This window comes from Styela clava, chromosome 15, assembly GCF_964204865.1.
Source record: "Styela clava chromosome 15, kaStyClav1.hap1.2, whole genome shotgun sequence".
NCBI classification, from domain to species: Eukaryota; Metazoa; Chordata; class Ascidiacea; order Stolidobranchia; family Styelidae; genus Styela; species Styela clava.
Genome location: NC_135264.1, coordinates 11,246,753 through 11,260,737, shown reverse-complemented (window position 1 = coordinate 11,260,737; position 13,985 = coordinate 11,246,753). Strand labels below are relative to the sequence as shown.

The window sequence follows — 13,985 nt, the reverse complement described above, 5'->3', positions numbered from 1 at the left end:
TTATAAAAAAACTAGACAATAGCGCGGGCAAAACACTTCACACAAAAGAACGAAACATTTAGCAACTCATTGAATTCGGCTCATGAAACGTTACAAAAGGGGAGGGTATGTCGAAACAAAGCATAAAATATCATTTTATGTGTGACGTAGAAGTGCAATAATTTACGTGTGCCTGCGGTTCACTAAATATTAACAGTTTTCGTCTTGGATTTCACGATTCGATATTGTAATAAAGTGCGATTGGCACTATTTGTTTTGAGCAAACTTTAAAAATAGGTTGAAATCTTGCTGCCGTATCATTAAAGAAGTCTGATTCGGAACTTTATGGAAGGTTTCATTTTTATTTACAAACTGAGAATATTTTTAATTCAGCTATTTTATTTATTCGACGAATATAAAGCGATTTTTGAGAGTGAATCATAAAATATTACTCGTTACGCTTGAACGCACGTATCCATGGATATCGCGTGTGACTGACAGGCGGGATTCGTATGGTTCGTTCGTTTTTTGAGCTCACAAAGTTCGCACTAAATTCTTTGTTTTATAATTTCAGATGACTTGAAATATGACATTATAGATAAATATATACGTAGTTATTTACAGTTATACCGGGTTAAGATTTTGGAAGTGGTTTATCTAACCTATACAACGGAAAAATGGTGGAGCAACCGGATAATCAGCACGTCGTTCCTACAGAAAGTGAAGCACTCAAGATCATGAAAGCACCTTTATCACGTGAGTTTATTACTTTCATAAACATGTTTAAAATTATAAAATGCAATTTGCAACGTGGTATAGTGGTAAGGAATCATTTTTACTCTTTTTAGAACTGAAGGAATGAAGTCAGCGATTTGGGTCTGGTATAGTTTAGTACCACAAGTAGGCTACTTCCGGTGGGCGTAGCATGACGAATTTTGCATATGTTATTCTTAACTCTCACCTGACTATGTCATCCGAAAATTATGTCGCTATGACATCACAATCTCGTTATAGAGCTTGCCAATGTATAGCTATGATCGCCCGAAACGGCATCTGCGCCGACCATAACGAACTCTCTAACGCTAACAGTTTCTCTCATATCGGGATCGTTGCAACGAAAAAACGAGAGGAATAGCTTGCTCGATTTGGGTGATTGTCGGCGCGTTTTGGACGACCATCCATACACTTTGAAGGTCTTTAATACGCCCCTGTGAGGTAGTGACGTAATTTTTTGGTGAAAAAGTCAGGTGGGGGTTAGAAATGACATATGCAAAAATTGTTGAGCCAGGCCAATTAGAAGTAAGTAAACTATACCAGACCCAGCGACTTTTATGACTGCAATATGTAAAATTTCTTAGTTCCTTTTGTCTTGCGTGGTCACATTCTTGAATATACTTAAAACTGTTGTGACTCCAAGTATGATGAGAAATCCAAAACACTATCACAAACAGTTATATCATAACAATTGAGCATTTTAAAAATTTATTGTGATGTTTCAGACAATACATTTTATGAGTATGGTAGTTTTTCTAAAGCCTTGCTCATTGCAAACATTATAAATAGGCAGTTGATCATAATTATATTCATGTTTTTTTTTATTGGCTCAAATTGAACATTTTATTTGCAACCTCAAATTGAATGTTTTAACAATAGCAACTTTTTCTCTTATTCAGCTAACGCTGCAAAAGAACCCCTGTACAGTGAAATGATCCCTGAAGATCTTTTATTTGCTTTAACTGAAGTAAACAATCTACTCGAAACAAAGAAAGAAGGAGAACTTGCTCCTGTTAAAACACTCAAAACTCCAAAAGAAATGAGAGTGGTGAGTGTGAACAAGGAATGAGATTTTGTCCTGCATCGGCCATCGATAAAATCTTAATAATATGAACCTTTACTTGTTCTTATTGATCCTTTTCTTTATTTTGGAATTTTCAACCCAAAAAATATTTGAATATTCAGGCGCTTGGAAAAGGTATACCTGACAATGTATGGCATCATAAAGCAAGAAGAATACAGTTTCGTCATTTGACTGATCATCCAAAAAGTGATGGCAAAACTGTTGGATCAAAAGATATTTCATTTTTATATGACGTATCAGCAATGCAGAAACCTCCTTCAGAAAAACCGAGCCGACACGATAAAAGTTCTTCACGATCACAAGCATCAAGAGAGCTTAATGCTGTAAGATTTTGTTTAGAAAGGATGTTTTGTTGCATATTTTTACAGCATTTGTTTGTAATAAATAGAATTGTTGATTATCACCTATTTTCACATGAAGAATTATGATGAATGAGAAGAAATCTTTGAATGAAACCTTGGATAAATAATGTTGTATGGTAATGCATCGTAGTGTTAGAATGGCTTCCTTCACTACTATAGCCCATGCATATGGAGCAATTAACTGGTTACTTTTTTTCATACCCTACATGGACTGGTAACCAGATGAGAAGCCATGGCATGCTGTTCGATTAAGATGTTTTGTCAACTTCGTCTCCTCGAAAATAAAGATACCAATTCTATTTTATGCTTCTATTAGGGTTGAAAACTTGATCTCAACTGCACCATCGCTAATAAATTGATTATACCACTGGTCAGGTTATGGAGAATATTTAATTAAGTCTGATGGTTTACAACCCATATTATACTTGCATTTTGTCCCTATTATCCAGTATGATACAGTCCCAATTTTTTCAGACAAAATCATCATCAAGTAATCTGGCGGTACCTGACTCCATTATACCAGATGAATATCATTTAGTAAAAAGTAAAGGAGTTCTTGGACTTGAATATATGGATGAACAGATGACAACAAATCTTGCTGATAAAGAGAAAACATTAAGAGTGTTTCCATCGCTTAAACCTACGAAGAGATTTGAAGTAAGCGTCGTTGTTTTGTTATATTATTTTGCCAGGAACAAGTCACTAGACTTGTGAGTTGTGATGAATAATGAAGTTGAATTATAGGTTAACAAATTAGGGTCAGAGAAATCACTGCTTAGCACAGAAAAATTTGTTGTAAGTTACAAATATATTTACCAAAATAATCTCACTCACTCTTATTGCGAGAAGTTTAAGGAGTACTGCCTCTAGAGTGAGGAGTTACTAACTAAAATGAGCAACTACTGTACTGATTCAGGAAGCTGCATGACAATACTATAATTAATTATAAGTGGTGCAAAATGTCTTACTTGGTGGATGTCCAATTCTGAAACCTAAAAAATGTTAAAAAGACAGACAAGATATCTTTATATAAATATGAAAATAATACCTTTTTCTTAGCTGCACATTTATATCAATCGAAGGTGGCTTGTTTTCTCCAAATTGATATTCCCTGTTCATTACAGGTCGTTCAACTGATGAAAACAATGGATCAAATGTTGGCAAAAGCAGGAGTTGATGACATTGAAAATGAAGCAAAAGGACCAACACAAATTCATAATTTATTGGAAATTATTAAGAAGGAACAACAAATTTATGATGTAGTATTTCATGAGGTATATAAATTATGATTTTTATTTTTGAAAAAAAAAAGAATCTGAGAAAATAATTTTAAAATATGTTTGTTGTTCTGTTTTACAATACAGGTTATAAGGCAAGTCAGCATTGAATGTGTTGAAAGAGGACAATTAATTTCAAAATTACGACAACGATACGCTGATCTTTTGAACAGGGTAAATATCAAAATTCAAGTTTCCATTTCTATTCATTCATACTGGAATATTTAGAAAATCATCATTTTTTTTTACAAATTTCAGATTCCGAGACAGATCAAAAGTCTTCATGCTGAAGTCATGGCACAAAGATCACTCGATCGCAGATTAACAGAAGAATTGTTAAGATTTAAAACTTCTATTGGGAACTTGACAAAGTAAGTTGGGCTTTATTTCATTTGTATGATGTAGTATTATTGTCACACAAAGTGATGTCATTGCCCTAAAAACTAATCCTGCTGCTTGTGCTATTTACATATATACAGGCAAATGTATAAACACATATTTTATACTAGTAAATACACATGAATTATTCTTTGTTCAGTGAATTAATAGCTGTGAAAGAACATGACAAAAAGATCACCCAGGAAGCTGAAATTGCACAACTTGATCTTTCTGAAGCTTTAAAGGTATTTACAATTGAAATTTCATTTACTTATATTTATAAGAATACTTTAGGATATATATTTGATGACACAATCAAAAGTAGAAAATTTGTTTTCGAAACTGTAAATTGAATGAATACAAAATTTATTTGATATATTAAGTCTCACGTAGAAACACCACAATGAAAAAAACAAACCTTAAAGATGTATTAAATTTAATGTACCAAATTCAAGTCTAATTGTTTGCTGTTGTCTTTAGTAAACTTAGTAGTCAAAATCTAGTTCAGGGAATAGGAGTTGATATTTTTGAAAACGTAATGTCATGATAACCTAAACAAAACTGAAAATTTAAAATTAAAACGAGGAATACAAAAATTCCAAGCGTAATTCCAAGTTTGTAGAAAATCAGTGTTGAAATTGAACAAATTTGAGTTTTTCAGGAATCTCAGAAAAATGCAAATCTTGTTGATGAATACCATGATTTGTATGAATTACAACGACATCGATTAGAAACTCAAGTTTCCATTTTAACAGAAGAACGAGATTTATGGTGTAATGCTTCATATAGTCTTGGACTGAAAGTAAGATTTTACAATTTAATTACTAGGAAAATGTCACAGAAATATCTTTTTCTGTGCTTCAACATGTCTTTTATTTATCGAGTAGCAAACTGATGTTCATTTTTCTTTAAATTATGAACTAGTTTCGAATGGTTTTATGCGATTTGAGCTTGAGTGAGTGCCTTTCGAGAAAGTAACTTTTCCCTATTTCTCCTAAAAAGTAGAAAATTCAATGTTTTTATTTGATTAATTTGATTTCAAATAATTTGGTGCTAAGGGCACATATTTTTAATACATTTACTCAAATCACGGTTATACGCACTCACTCAATAGTTGATGAGATTGATTCATGAGCGACGGTTCGAATGACCACTGAGATGCCAAGAGCTACTGAGGAATTATGGAGTAGAATTGAGTGTTAGTTAATACCGATTGACCTGCTGATTACACTATCTAGGGGATGCAGATTTGAGTCCTCTCGAAGTGCCTCTTTAAACTATTGGAACAAAGGGTGATTCTCGTAATCACCAATAAAATGTGGCTTTTTACAGTGAGCATGTGTGTTTAAACAAAGCAGACAAGCTCTGTCTTGTAGAACATAGCCAACTAGTCTTCATATCTGAGATAAATAAGAAATTTTCTCTCATTTCCTCGCTCAATAATATTTCACCTTATTTCAGATAATATCAGAAAATTCACTCAGCACTGCCAAACGATTACTTGTTACTGAAAAAGCTTGGCATAAACTTGGATGTCATTTTACAGTCTTAATAAGTGATTGTGATACTGAAAGCCTGGTTCAACTCCATCAACATGTAGAACAATGGAGGGATATGATTTTCCAGTAAGATTTTTAGCTTAAAAAACAGTGATTCCTGCTTGCGGCTCTCAACTATACTTCATGCGACTTTTATTATTCTTTAAAAATTCTTCATTTTAAATGAAAATTGAAATTGAAATACTGAAGTGCAGTAGTTGAATTGATGTCATCGTAGCAGTTAGGTCGTTCCAAGTGCAACTTTTTATTATGATGTCATAGTGTTTTTCCCCACAAACTTTTTTACTTGCTATGCCCATGAGCCTTCATTTCAGTACACTGATTTCTTTGTTTCCAGTAATCACAAACAGGCTTTGATTTACATATACTGTGCAAAGTTTTGATATTTTCAAATAAAGTATTCATTTGTTAGCTTGTCAAGACAAAAGCACATCTCAAAAAAGCTCGCACTCTATAATCGGGCGTTTTGATGTGATTTGAAAGGGAAGTATTTTCAAATTAAAATACCGTAGTTATCATTATGAAAAGATGAAGATAGCTATTGTTATATATATTGCTGGAGAATGCATCTATCACGATTGCGGCTCGCATTTTCAGACTTCAGAATTGAAAGTCAAAGCCAATGTCAAGTTTAGCGTTAAATTGGTTTTTGTTCGGAGTTTTGTTGCTGTTGTTATTTTAAAATACATACTTGAGTTTTGTTTCATTGCTATTTTAAGTTGCTTTTTTGTTGTTGCTTAAGTTGTTTTTTATGCGGCTCATTACAACTTTAAGGTTTAAAATTTGGCTCTGACTTCAAAAAAGATTGAGAACTACTGTTATAAAGAAACAGTAGCTAATTTACAGAGACATGTTCAGAGCAAAAGGCTTATTAAAATTACTTACATGTTGCCAAACTCTTGTTCAGTTTTCATCAAGTATTGGATGCCGCGGATAAAACGACAGCAAACGTATTGACATTAGTAAAAGAGGGAATGGAACAATGGATAAATACTTTTGAAGGTAAGGAAAGGAGAAACGAAAATGATAAAAGAAAATATCAACACAAATTATAAAATCAAGGAAATTGTATTTTAATTATTCATATTCATTGTTTTATCAGACACACTGATGGGATATTTTGAAGATACAGATATTCGGACAATAAAGTTACCGCCTAGTGATTTGATTGAAAGCTTACAAGTTGATATCGCACATTGGGAAGAGGTAATGTTATTAATTTGATCACAACTTAGACTTTTTCAATATATTTATCTGGAAAAAAAATACGGCGAAAAGATGACTTAATTATATGGTAAACTGTCATCTCTAGAATTCTCAACTGTCTAGTTAAGTGGTTCCCAAACGGTAGGGTGTGCCCCACGAGGCTGGCGTAAAAAATTCTTTGAGGTGGCGTGAAGCTAATTAAAAATAAAAATATTTGTCAGATTTGATCTTGTCCGCTTTATTTTATTTATTTTAGATATTTACATTTCTTTATTTTTTGAGATTGCAATTCCATCCACTTAATTTCAACCTGTTTTTGAAATGAACATTCCTTCGCCCTACTGTTATTTGTAGTCTATTGTTAGCTAGTTATTTTTGAGGTGGGGTGCGAGACTTGACAAATTCTAAAAAGGGGGCGCGGCAAAAAAAGTTTGAGAACCACTGGTCTGGTTACTAGTCCTTGTCAAGTATGGGAATAGCATGTTAGGTATCGTTAAACGCGTGCACTACATTGACTTGGGCCATGGTGGAAATCGGATCTGACTCGTCGTTTTGTGAACTGTCAAGTAACTGCAAGATATAGGCTACAATTGTTGCAATTTGTATGTTTTATGCATATTTTAATTATGGTGATAAATAAACTAATGATTACTGATATACAGCAATCTTATTGCTAGGGATGTACTGTACATTTAAAATAAGGTATATCCAAAATAAAAATTCCTGATTTGAACCATTTCAAAATATATTCAACATGGGTTATATTTGAAAGTGTTGATTCAGAATGAATTGGAAATAGTAAATCATTAGATCTTAGCCGTCCCCGCCTCTTGTACATAGTTACCAGTTTATTTTATCATTTTCGCACCAAAAAAAACATTATTTTTTTCTTTAGCAATTAAGCGAGAATTCTGAAAGATTTGGTGGAGATACTCTCTTATCTAATCAGGAACAACTGATAAAAATGGGAAAAGAAGTTGATAGTTGGACTGATGTTGCTATCACAGTGTATGATAGGCATAGGTGGGTTAATTGGAGAATTGGAGAAATTTCAAAGATTTTATAGATATTACAATCATAAGAATTCACTATAAAAAGGTTTTCTAAAAATATTTCCTACTGAACTTCATATCAATTGTTGTTCCGAAGAAAGGCCTTGCAAGATATTCTTTGGTGATTTATATTGGATTGCACCACACAAGTTTAGAACTAGCCGAACAAATTCGTTCAAAATTTTTCTATAAATTTGATTCCAATATTCAACTTACCTAGGTAGTTATTACTGTACTGACAAATGTCTAAAAATATATGCAAAAAATTATATATTTAATAGACCAGTTAAATAATCTAGCATGGACCATAAATGCTCTGTCAAGGTACAGATTTTCCATCTTTCATGCTTGACCAGTGCTAAATAAATTATATTTATCATTCTGGAGGTCTGACCAAGGAGACAGATATCCATTGCACAAAGTCATGACGGAAAACAATAAAACTTTACAAGACTTAACGAAGCAGCTTGAAATACGGATATCAGGAGAAAACGGTTTGTTTTTCTCTTCTACATTTTACTTTTTTACAGTATTACATGCTTTTCTAAGTAATTGTATTTTTTTAGGTGTGGCAAAGGGAATGATAACAATGCAGAATAATCTTGATACATGGAATACAAGACTTATCAATTCAATGCGTGGTGCGGAAGGTAGGTGTTGCCAGTTTTGTGTTAAGTTGGATACCTGACATGGATTGATAATAGGTTGTGTTTCAATAAATGTTAGAGCCATCTTATCAGATTTTCTCTACCCTGAGATAAATAAAAAAATTAATATTTCTCAGATAAAAACTCCAATTTGACATTTCCAAAATTAGTCAATTATATGACAGTTTCAGTCCTATTCTTCACATTTTTAATCTCAATATACTGAATATTTATGTATAAATAGCAAAAATAGGATTCAACGATGATTGACCAAAAATCCAAAGGAAAAGTTTTATAAAATATTACTAATTGAGTAGATAACTTTTTTTCGTCTAATCTATTTTCATATGTAAATGTACTTTTTTTTGTCTTTTTTAAAAATATTTTTACATTTCAGCTATATCTGACACAGAATGGTTGAGGTTTTTTGAGCTGATGCAAGATTATGTTGCTTCCTTGAACGATACAATAGATTGTGTTGGATCGCAACAAAAAGATGAAGATAGGAATAATCCTGACTCGTCCTATGACAAGTTTGTTACATTACAGCAATTGTCATATTGTAAAGTGGGGGCGGTAGTAGGATATGGATATGGAAAGGATATGGGGCGGTAGTAAATTCACATTCGATGCCAATTTCCGAGCCATTCGAAAAGGGACTTCCAAACACCAATTTAGAAATTATTCGACTTGGACTATTGAATTCACGTTGATGAAAATTTTAACTCTGACTCTAGTTCCGAACTCAGAGCAAATCAAATTATTTTATTATCTGTTGAGAATGCTAATCAACTTTAATGCTTTCTGAGTTTCCGTCAAAATAAAAATATAATATTGAACATAACTAATTTTGATTCAAATATTATTTTGGACTTTCCCGCAAAATACCTTACCAAACCCTTTCTTATTTCAGAATATATGTTGAAAATTCCATTACTAAAATTCAAAAATGGTTGAAAGACACAGTCAATGGTATTGAAGGAGAAAATGGAAAAATGGTCGCTCAGGTTTGTCATTTTTTCTATTGTTTTCATTTGACAAGTACGGTAGGTTATTCTAAAAATATGTAAAAAGCTTATGATTAAATGCTTATGATTACTTTGTACAGATGACTATCTATGTTTGAATCAAAGTTAGCTGTCTTGATTTCTTGAATCAATGGTCAAATCGTCAACTGACCACTTCATTTAGACTGTGATGAATTGTTTAGATCGGGGTTTTCCAAACTTTTTGGGCCGCGTCCCCCTATTTGTGAATCTTAGTTTTCACAGACCCCACATCCTAAGCCGTATCAATTTATGCCCCTTTCCAACGAGGAAGGATAATGTTTCATTTACAACACAAACAACATTAATTTGATGGATGAGATTGCTTTTCACTGCACGATTCATCACTTCTCGGAGCAATTTGTGACAAGCAAACTCATAGATCCGACTCTAAAGCAATTCTCAAACTGTTATTTGTCATTATATCGGTAACAGCTGAAAATGCTGCCTCACACATGCAAAAGGCAACCAAATTTTAATTGCATTTTCTGACAGCAATGGATATTCGTCCGCAACTATCAACCAAAAAGGTGCAATGATTTTTTGATTAAAATCAATCATTAAAGATCGATCAGACTCTTTTCATATCGTTGCGGACCCCTGTTCGGGAAACCTAGTCTAGATTATGCCAAACTGGAGAGACTGTGGCATTGTCAAATTCAATAAGCACACATACATCTCTTGATGCTTTTATGGAGTCTTGTTGCTATGCCAACCGCCTAAGGATGTAAATAATTGGGCTGGCTTGCCAAACCAGATATATCAGGACTCTTCAAAAATACTAAAAAATACTATATTCGTGGCGGATTGTTCAGAGTTGTGTTTATGGTGAAGGAATCCAAAACTTAACTTTGTTTTTTTAGGTTTCTTCCATTCATACAAGAATGATTCATTGGATGGTTCAAATGTTGTTATTGCTTGCTCCAAACAAAGCCAACAAAATGCCTTCGGAATCAAGTTTAGAAGCAAGCTGCTCTCTTGAAGAATTAACTAAAAAATGTCAAGAACTAAGTGACCATTTGAGCAGAATAACATCATATTTATGCCAGTAAGTATTCTTGTTTGTAATTGGTAATAATTTTTGAATATTTTTATTAAAAAGAGTGCATTACTTAGTTTGAATTGAAAATGATATATAACGTTATTGTATAATATGCTTACAGGCGTGGCATGAAAGTGAATGCCTAATATTAGCAGATGCCACAAATCACCATAGATGCCATGATTGTAAACCCTATATTTAGGATACGCATGGAATGCTATTTAATGTAGCATGCAATAAAAAACGCTTCATATAATTTAACATGAATAAGGTATTTTTTTGTTGGGTAAAGTTCTTTGATTTAACAATAATTGTAGTAGCCTGCTCTAGGATACATGTAAAAACCGATCTTAATATTCCAGTTCATCTGAATCCATTTGCGCTTCAAACCTGAGCAATTGCTGTATCACAGCCAATTCATATAAAATTCCTTTTTCAGATGTACACACAGTATTGTACAAGTATCGGTGCAAAGGAAGAAAGATGCCGGAGATGATGACGCTGATCATGAACAAAGAGATTTTGCCAGAGTCAAGGTAATTTCAGTCTAGTATTTGTATTCGACATATATTTACTTTGACTATTAGAAAATGGGAGGTACTAGGGTATTGTAGGGCCATAAGTTGGCTTAATCATATGACAAACCATGGCCTCTCGTCTGGTTACCAGTCCATGTCGATTATGGAATTAGTTTACCAGTTATTGTTTTTGGAGTCATGGTCTTAATAACATTAACAGAATTTTATTTTTTCGAAATTTTGTTTTTAATACAGAGTAGAAATGTTGAATACATCGATTATGCGTGTCTCTTTGTAGATTGGCATTAGTGGAAGCATCAGTCATCTTCTCAATCTAGACCTATATTGAATATAACTGTGATACAATTTGTAGGTTCTACCCGTCATTTCTGAAATTACTAATACTATTCTTCAGATAAAGATATATCTTTTGGAGCTGTTTTTCATCTGCAATTATTGCAAAAAAATTGTGTTTTAACAAATTCATCTTTATCTATACTCCATTAAGTCTGAATGTAAAGAATGGATCAGAACTTGTCAGCTGCTTCTGAATACATTACTTAGCGAACCTATTCTACTTCTCGATGAAACTGTTATTGCAAGACTTAACCAAGGAAAAGGTGGGCCGAAAAAATCAGGTTCAAAAGATACTCAAAAGGAGAGAGAAATACCTCAGGAAAAAACTACTCAGGAAGAGGAGGTAAGAAAATGTGTCAATTTAATAAAATCTCAATGTTTTGAAATCAAAACTTTTTTTTCAATATGATCTGTCAATAAAACGAGCATAAATATTTCTTGTCTATGAAAATATTCAAAATCAAATTCTTTTTTTTTTCTATTTTGCCTAAAGGCAGTAGCTGAGGAGGCTGTAGCAAAAGAAAGTGATGTCAGTGTCAAAACTAGTGAAGAATCTGTGGCCAAATCAGAGACAGCTAAGCCTGCACCAACCAAAGTAAGTAGTAGTTCAGACATTTTGGCCCATGGACGTTTTGGTCCAGATTTTTCAACAAGCCTCCAATGGATATTTCGATAATGGAATGAAGTATTTTGATATTTTATTATACATTGTTTTGTTGAAGTGTTTTGTTATTATGACTAATGAGAGCGGATAAGAATTTGAAAGTTCTAATGCAAACACAAAATATTTATTTGTGGCATTTATTTTTGATAAATGTATCTCCTCCTCTCTTGAGCCAGTGTGGGCCAACACGTTTGTAGAATGAAATGTTTGTACGCCATTAAAGATGATGTATTTCCACAATTCATATTTATCTCTGGAAAAAAGAAAGACTGTAAGATGACTGAATCGCATGATGAACCACGACCTTTTATCCATTTACAATTACATGTCTTGTCTCACACATAATTATCCATATAAGAATTCAACAGAATCCACCCACAGTTATCAGAGGTGTGATAATGACAAGCCTTTGCACCTCTTATTAAGTGTTTCTGATATATTTAGTCTGAAGAAAAGGTTCCTGAAAGAGTTTCAGAAGAAAATGTAAAAGATGAAAAACCAGAAACACAAGAACAACTTCCGTCGAAGATGACCAGAAGTTTGGAGGTAATCAAATTGTCATTTTTTTCATTATTCAAAGATTCATCTGTATTGTGTTCTAAACTACTCATTTTGGTCCAGTAATGAAGAATATGTAAGAAGATTTGGAGATTTGACTTGCAATATTTGCAAAAAGTGTTAAGGGAAAGCTTATAATTTTATGTGGTTATGGTCAGTTATCTAATGTCAGTTTAAAACAGATAAGTTAGGAATGAAGGTGTGGAAACAAATAATAGCATTATATACATTGCATATTTATCCTGGGGGAAATGAAACCAGATAAGTGGGCCGAATCGTATGGCGGACCACGGTTTCTCGTGCGGTTACCAGTCTATGTCTGTAATGGGGTTAGTTAGCCAGTTATTTGTTTCAGGTGACGAAACTGTAGGTGGTTCAACAACTGGTCCAACTATCTGATAATTTAAAATATATATGTTCAACCGAAAACAATCTTTATCTACTTTCAGGTTATTGGAGCAGATGAGAATGTTCAAACTTCATCTCTTGATGAAATACAAACAGGAAAAACGCCGTCTCAAACAAATATGAGTGATGGACTCACACCTCCCTCATCAGCACTCACTCAAACTGCTTATGATGCAATTGCAAAAATGGATGAAATTCAGTCACAACTGCTGTAAGTTCTTCGAGTTTTCTAACATAGAACAGTATATTAAAAAGACGATTTCGCTGTTCTGCTCATGTTTGTAATGTTTTTCTCATTTCCCAGTGCTACTGAAGAAAGAGCTCAAGAAGCTGAATATAAAGCACTTGAAATTGAAGAAGATTTAAATGAAGCTAGAGAGAAGATAAGATCTTTAGAAAGACAGGTAAGATTAATTAAGTGGTGTAAGATGTTTTTTATTATTTGCTATATGAAATTTTTTTATCGAAAGTTACATTTTTTTCTATTCAGCTTGCGGCTGCAGAAAAGCGTTCTGAATCAGAAACAAGTTCAAAGCCTCCTACACCAGTTGTTGAACCACCGGCAGTTCCGTCACCTGAACAAGTAATAAAATCTTTATTTTTTATGTCTGTCTTATGTGGAGGTGTCGAATATAGTATTTTAGTAATAATATAGTGTCTAATATAGCTTTTTACATTTGGTAAATTATGAACCTCGTATGGCGTCTGGTCCAAGATAGATAAGGGGAATAGCAAACCAGTAATAGCTTCGATAGCAGAAGAAGATATACGGTAAGCATTTTTTAATATTGTTGAAGCATTTATTTATTTTCCAGGCTCCAACACCTACAACAGATGCAATGGCATCAAAACCTGGTACAGCTGATCCTGGCAAGAGATCTTCATCAAGGGCAGGACAGGAAAAAAAGAAATCAAAATCTAAGAAAAAATAGCTTTCAATTCTGCCTAACTTCACTGTAATTTATATTAATGATTGTTTTGAAAAATATATATTTTTGTGTCTTTCCTAAAGTTTATATTTTATAAATGAAATGGTATTATAATTGGAGATCTGTACATTGTTTTATTCTTAGG

General features: G+C 33.1%; 1 protein-coding gene across 1 annotated transcript; it reads left to right on the top strand.

Annotated features, from left to right (window-relative positions):
- The first annotated feature begins 570 nt into the window (after window positions 1-570).
- On the top strand, window positions 571-13,959 carry LOC120333785 (axonemal dynein light chain domain-containing protein 1-like). The gene is made up of 26 exons (XM_039401155.2): window positions 571-735; window positions 1,653-1,801; window positions 1,939-2,160; window positions 2,674-2,856; window positions 3,324-3,473; window positions 3,564-3,650; window positions 3,735-3,847; window positions 4,015-4,099; window positions 4,516-4,656; window positions 5,316-5,479; window positions 6,321-6,415; window positions 6,516-6,619; window positions 7,515-7,642; window positions 8,059-8,165; window positions 8,238-8,321; window positions 8,716-8,851; window positions 9,232-9,325; window positions 10,228-10,412; window positions 10,846-10,942; window positions 11,433-11,624; window positions 11,775-11,876; window positions 12,390-12,491; window positions 12,953-13,122; window positions 13,216-13,315; window positions 13,402-13,494; window positions 13,727-13,959. The coding sequence occupies exons 1-26, from the start codon at window positions 657-659 to the stop codon at window positions 13,841-13,843; spliced, it is 3,279 nt and encodes a 1,092-aa protein (XP_039257089.2). The 5' UTR covers window positions 571-656; the 3' UTR covers window positions 13,844-13,959.
- Window positions 13,960-13,985: the final 26 nt, after the last annotated feature.

Bases quoted from the DNA above. Each gene is read 5' to 3' on its own strand.
- LOC120333785 (XM_039401155.2), top strand. From the start codon at position 657: ATGGTGGAGCAACCGGATAATCAGCACGTCGTTCCTACAGAAAGTGAA. The intron at 2,161-2,673 runs GTAAGATTTTGT...CAATTTTTTCAG, and splicing joins CATCAAGAGAGCTTAATGCT to ACAAAATCATCATCAAGTAA. The intron at 8,322-8,715 runs GTAGGTGTTGCC...TTTACATTTCAG, and splicing joins TTCAATGCGTGGTGCGGAAG to CTATATCTGACACAGAATGG.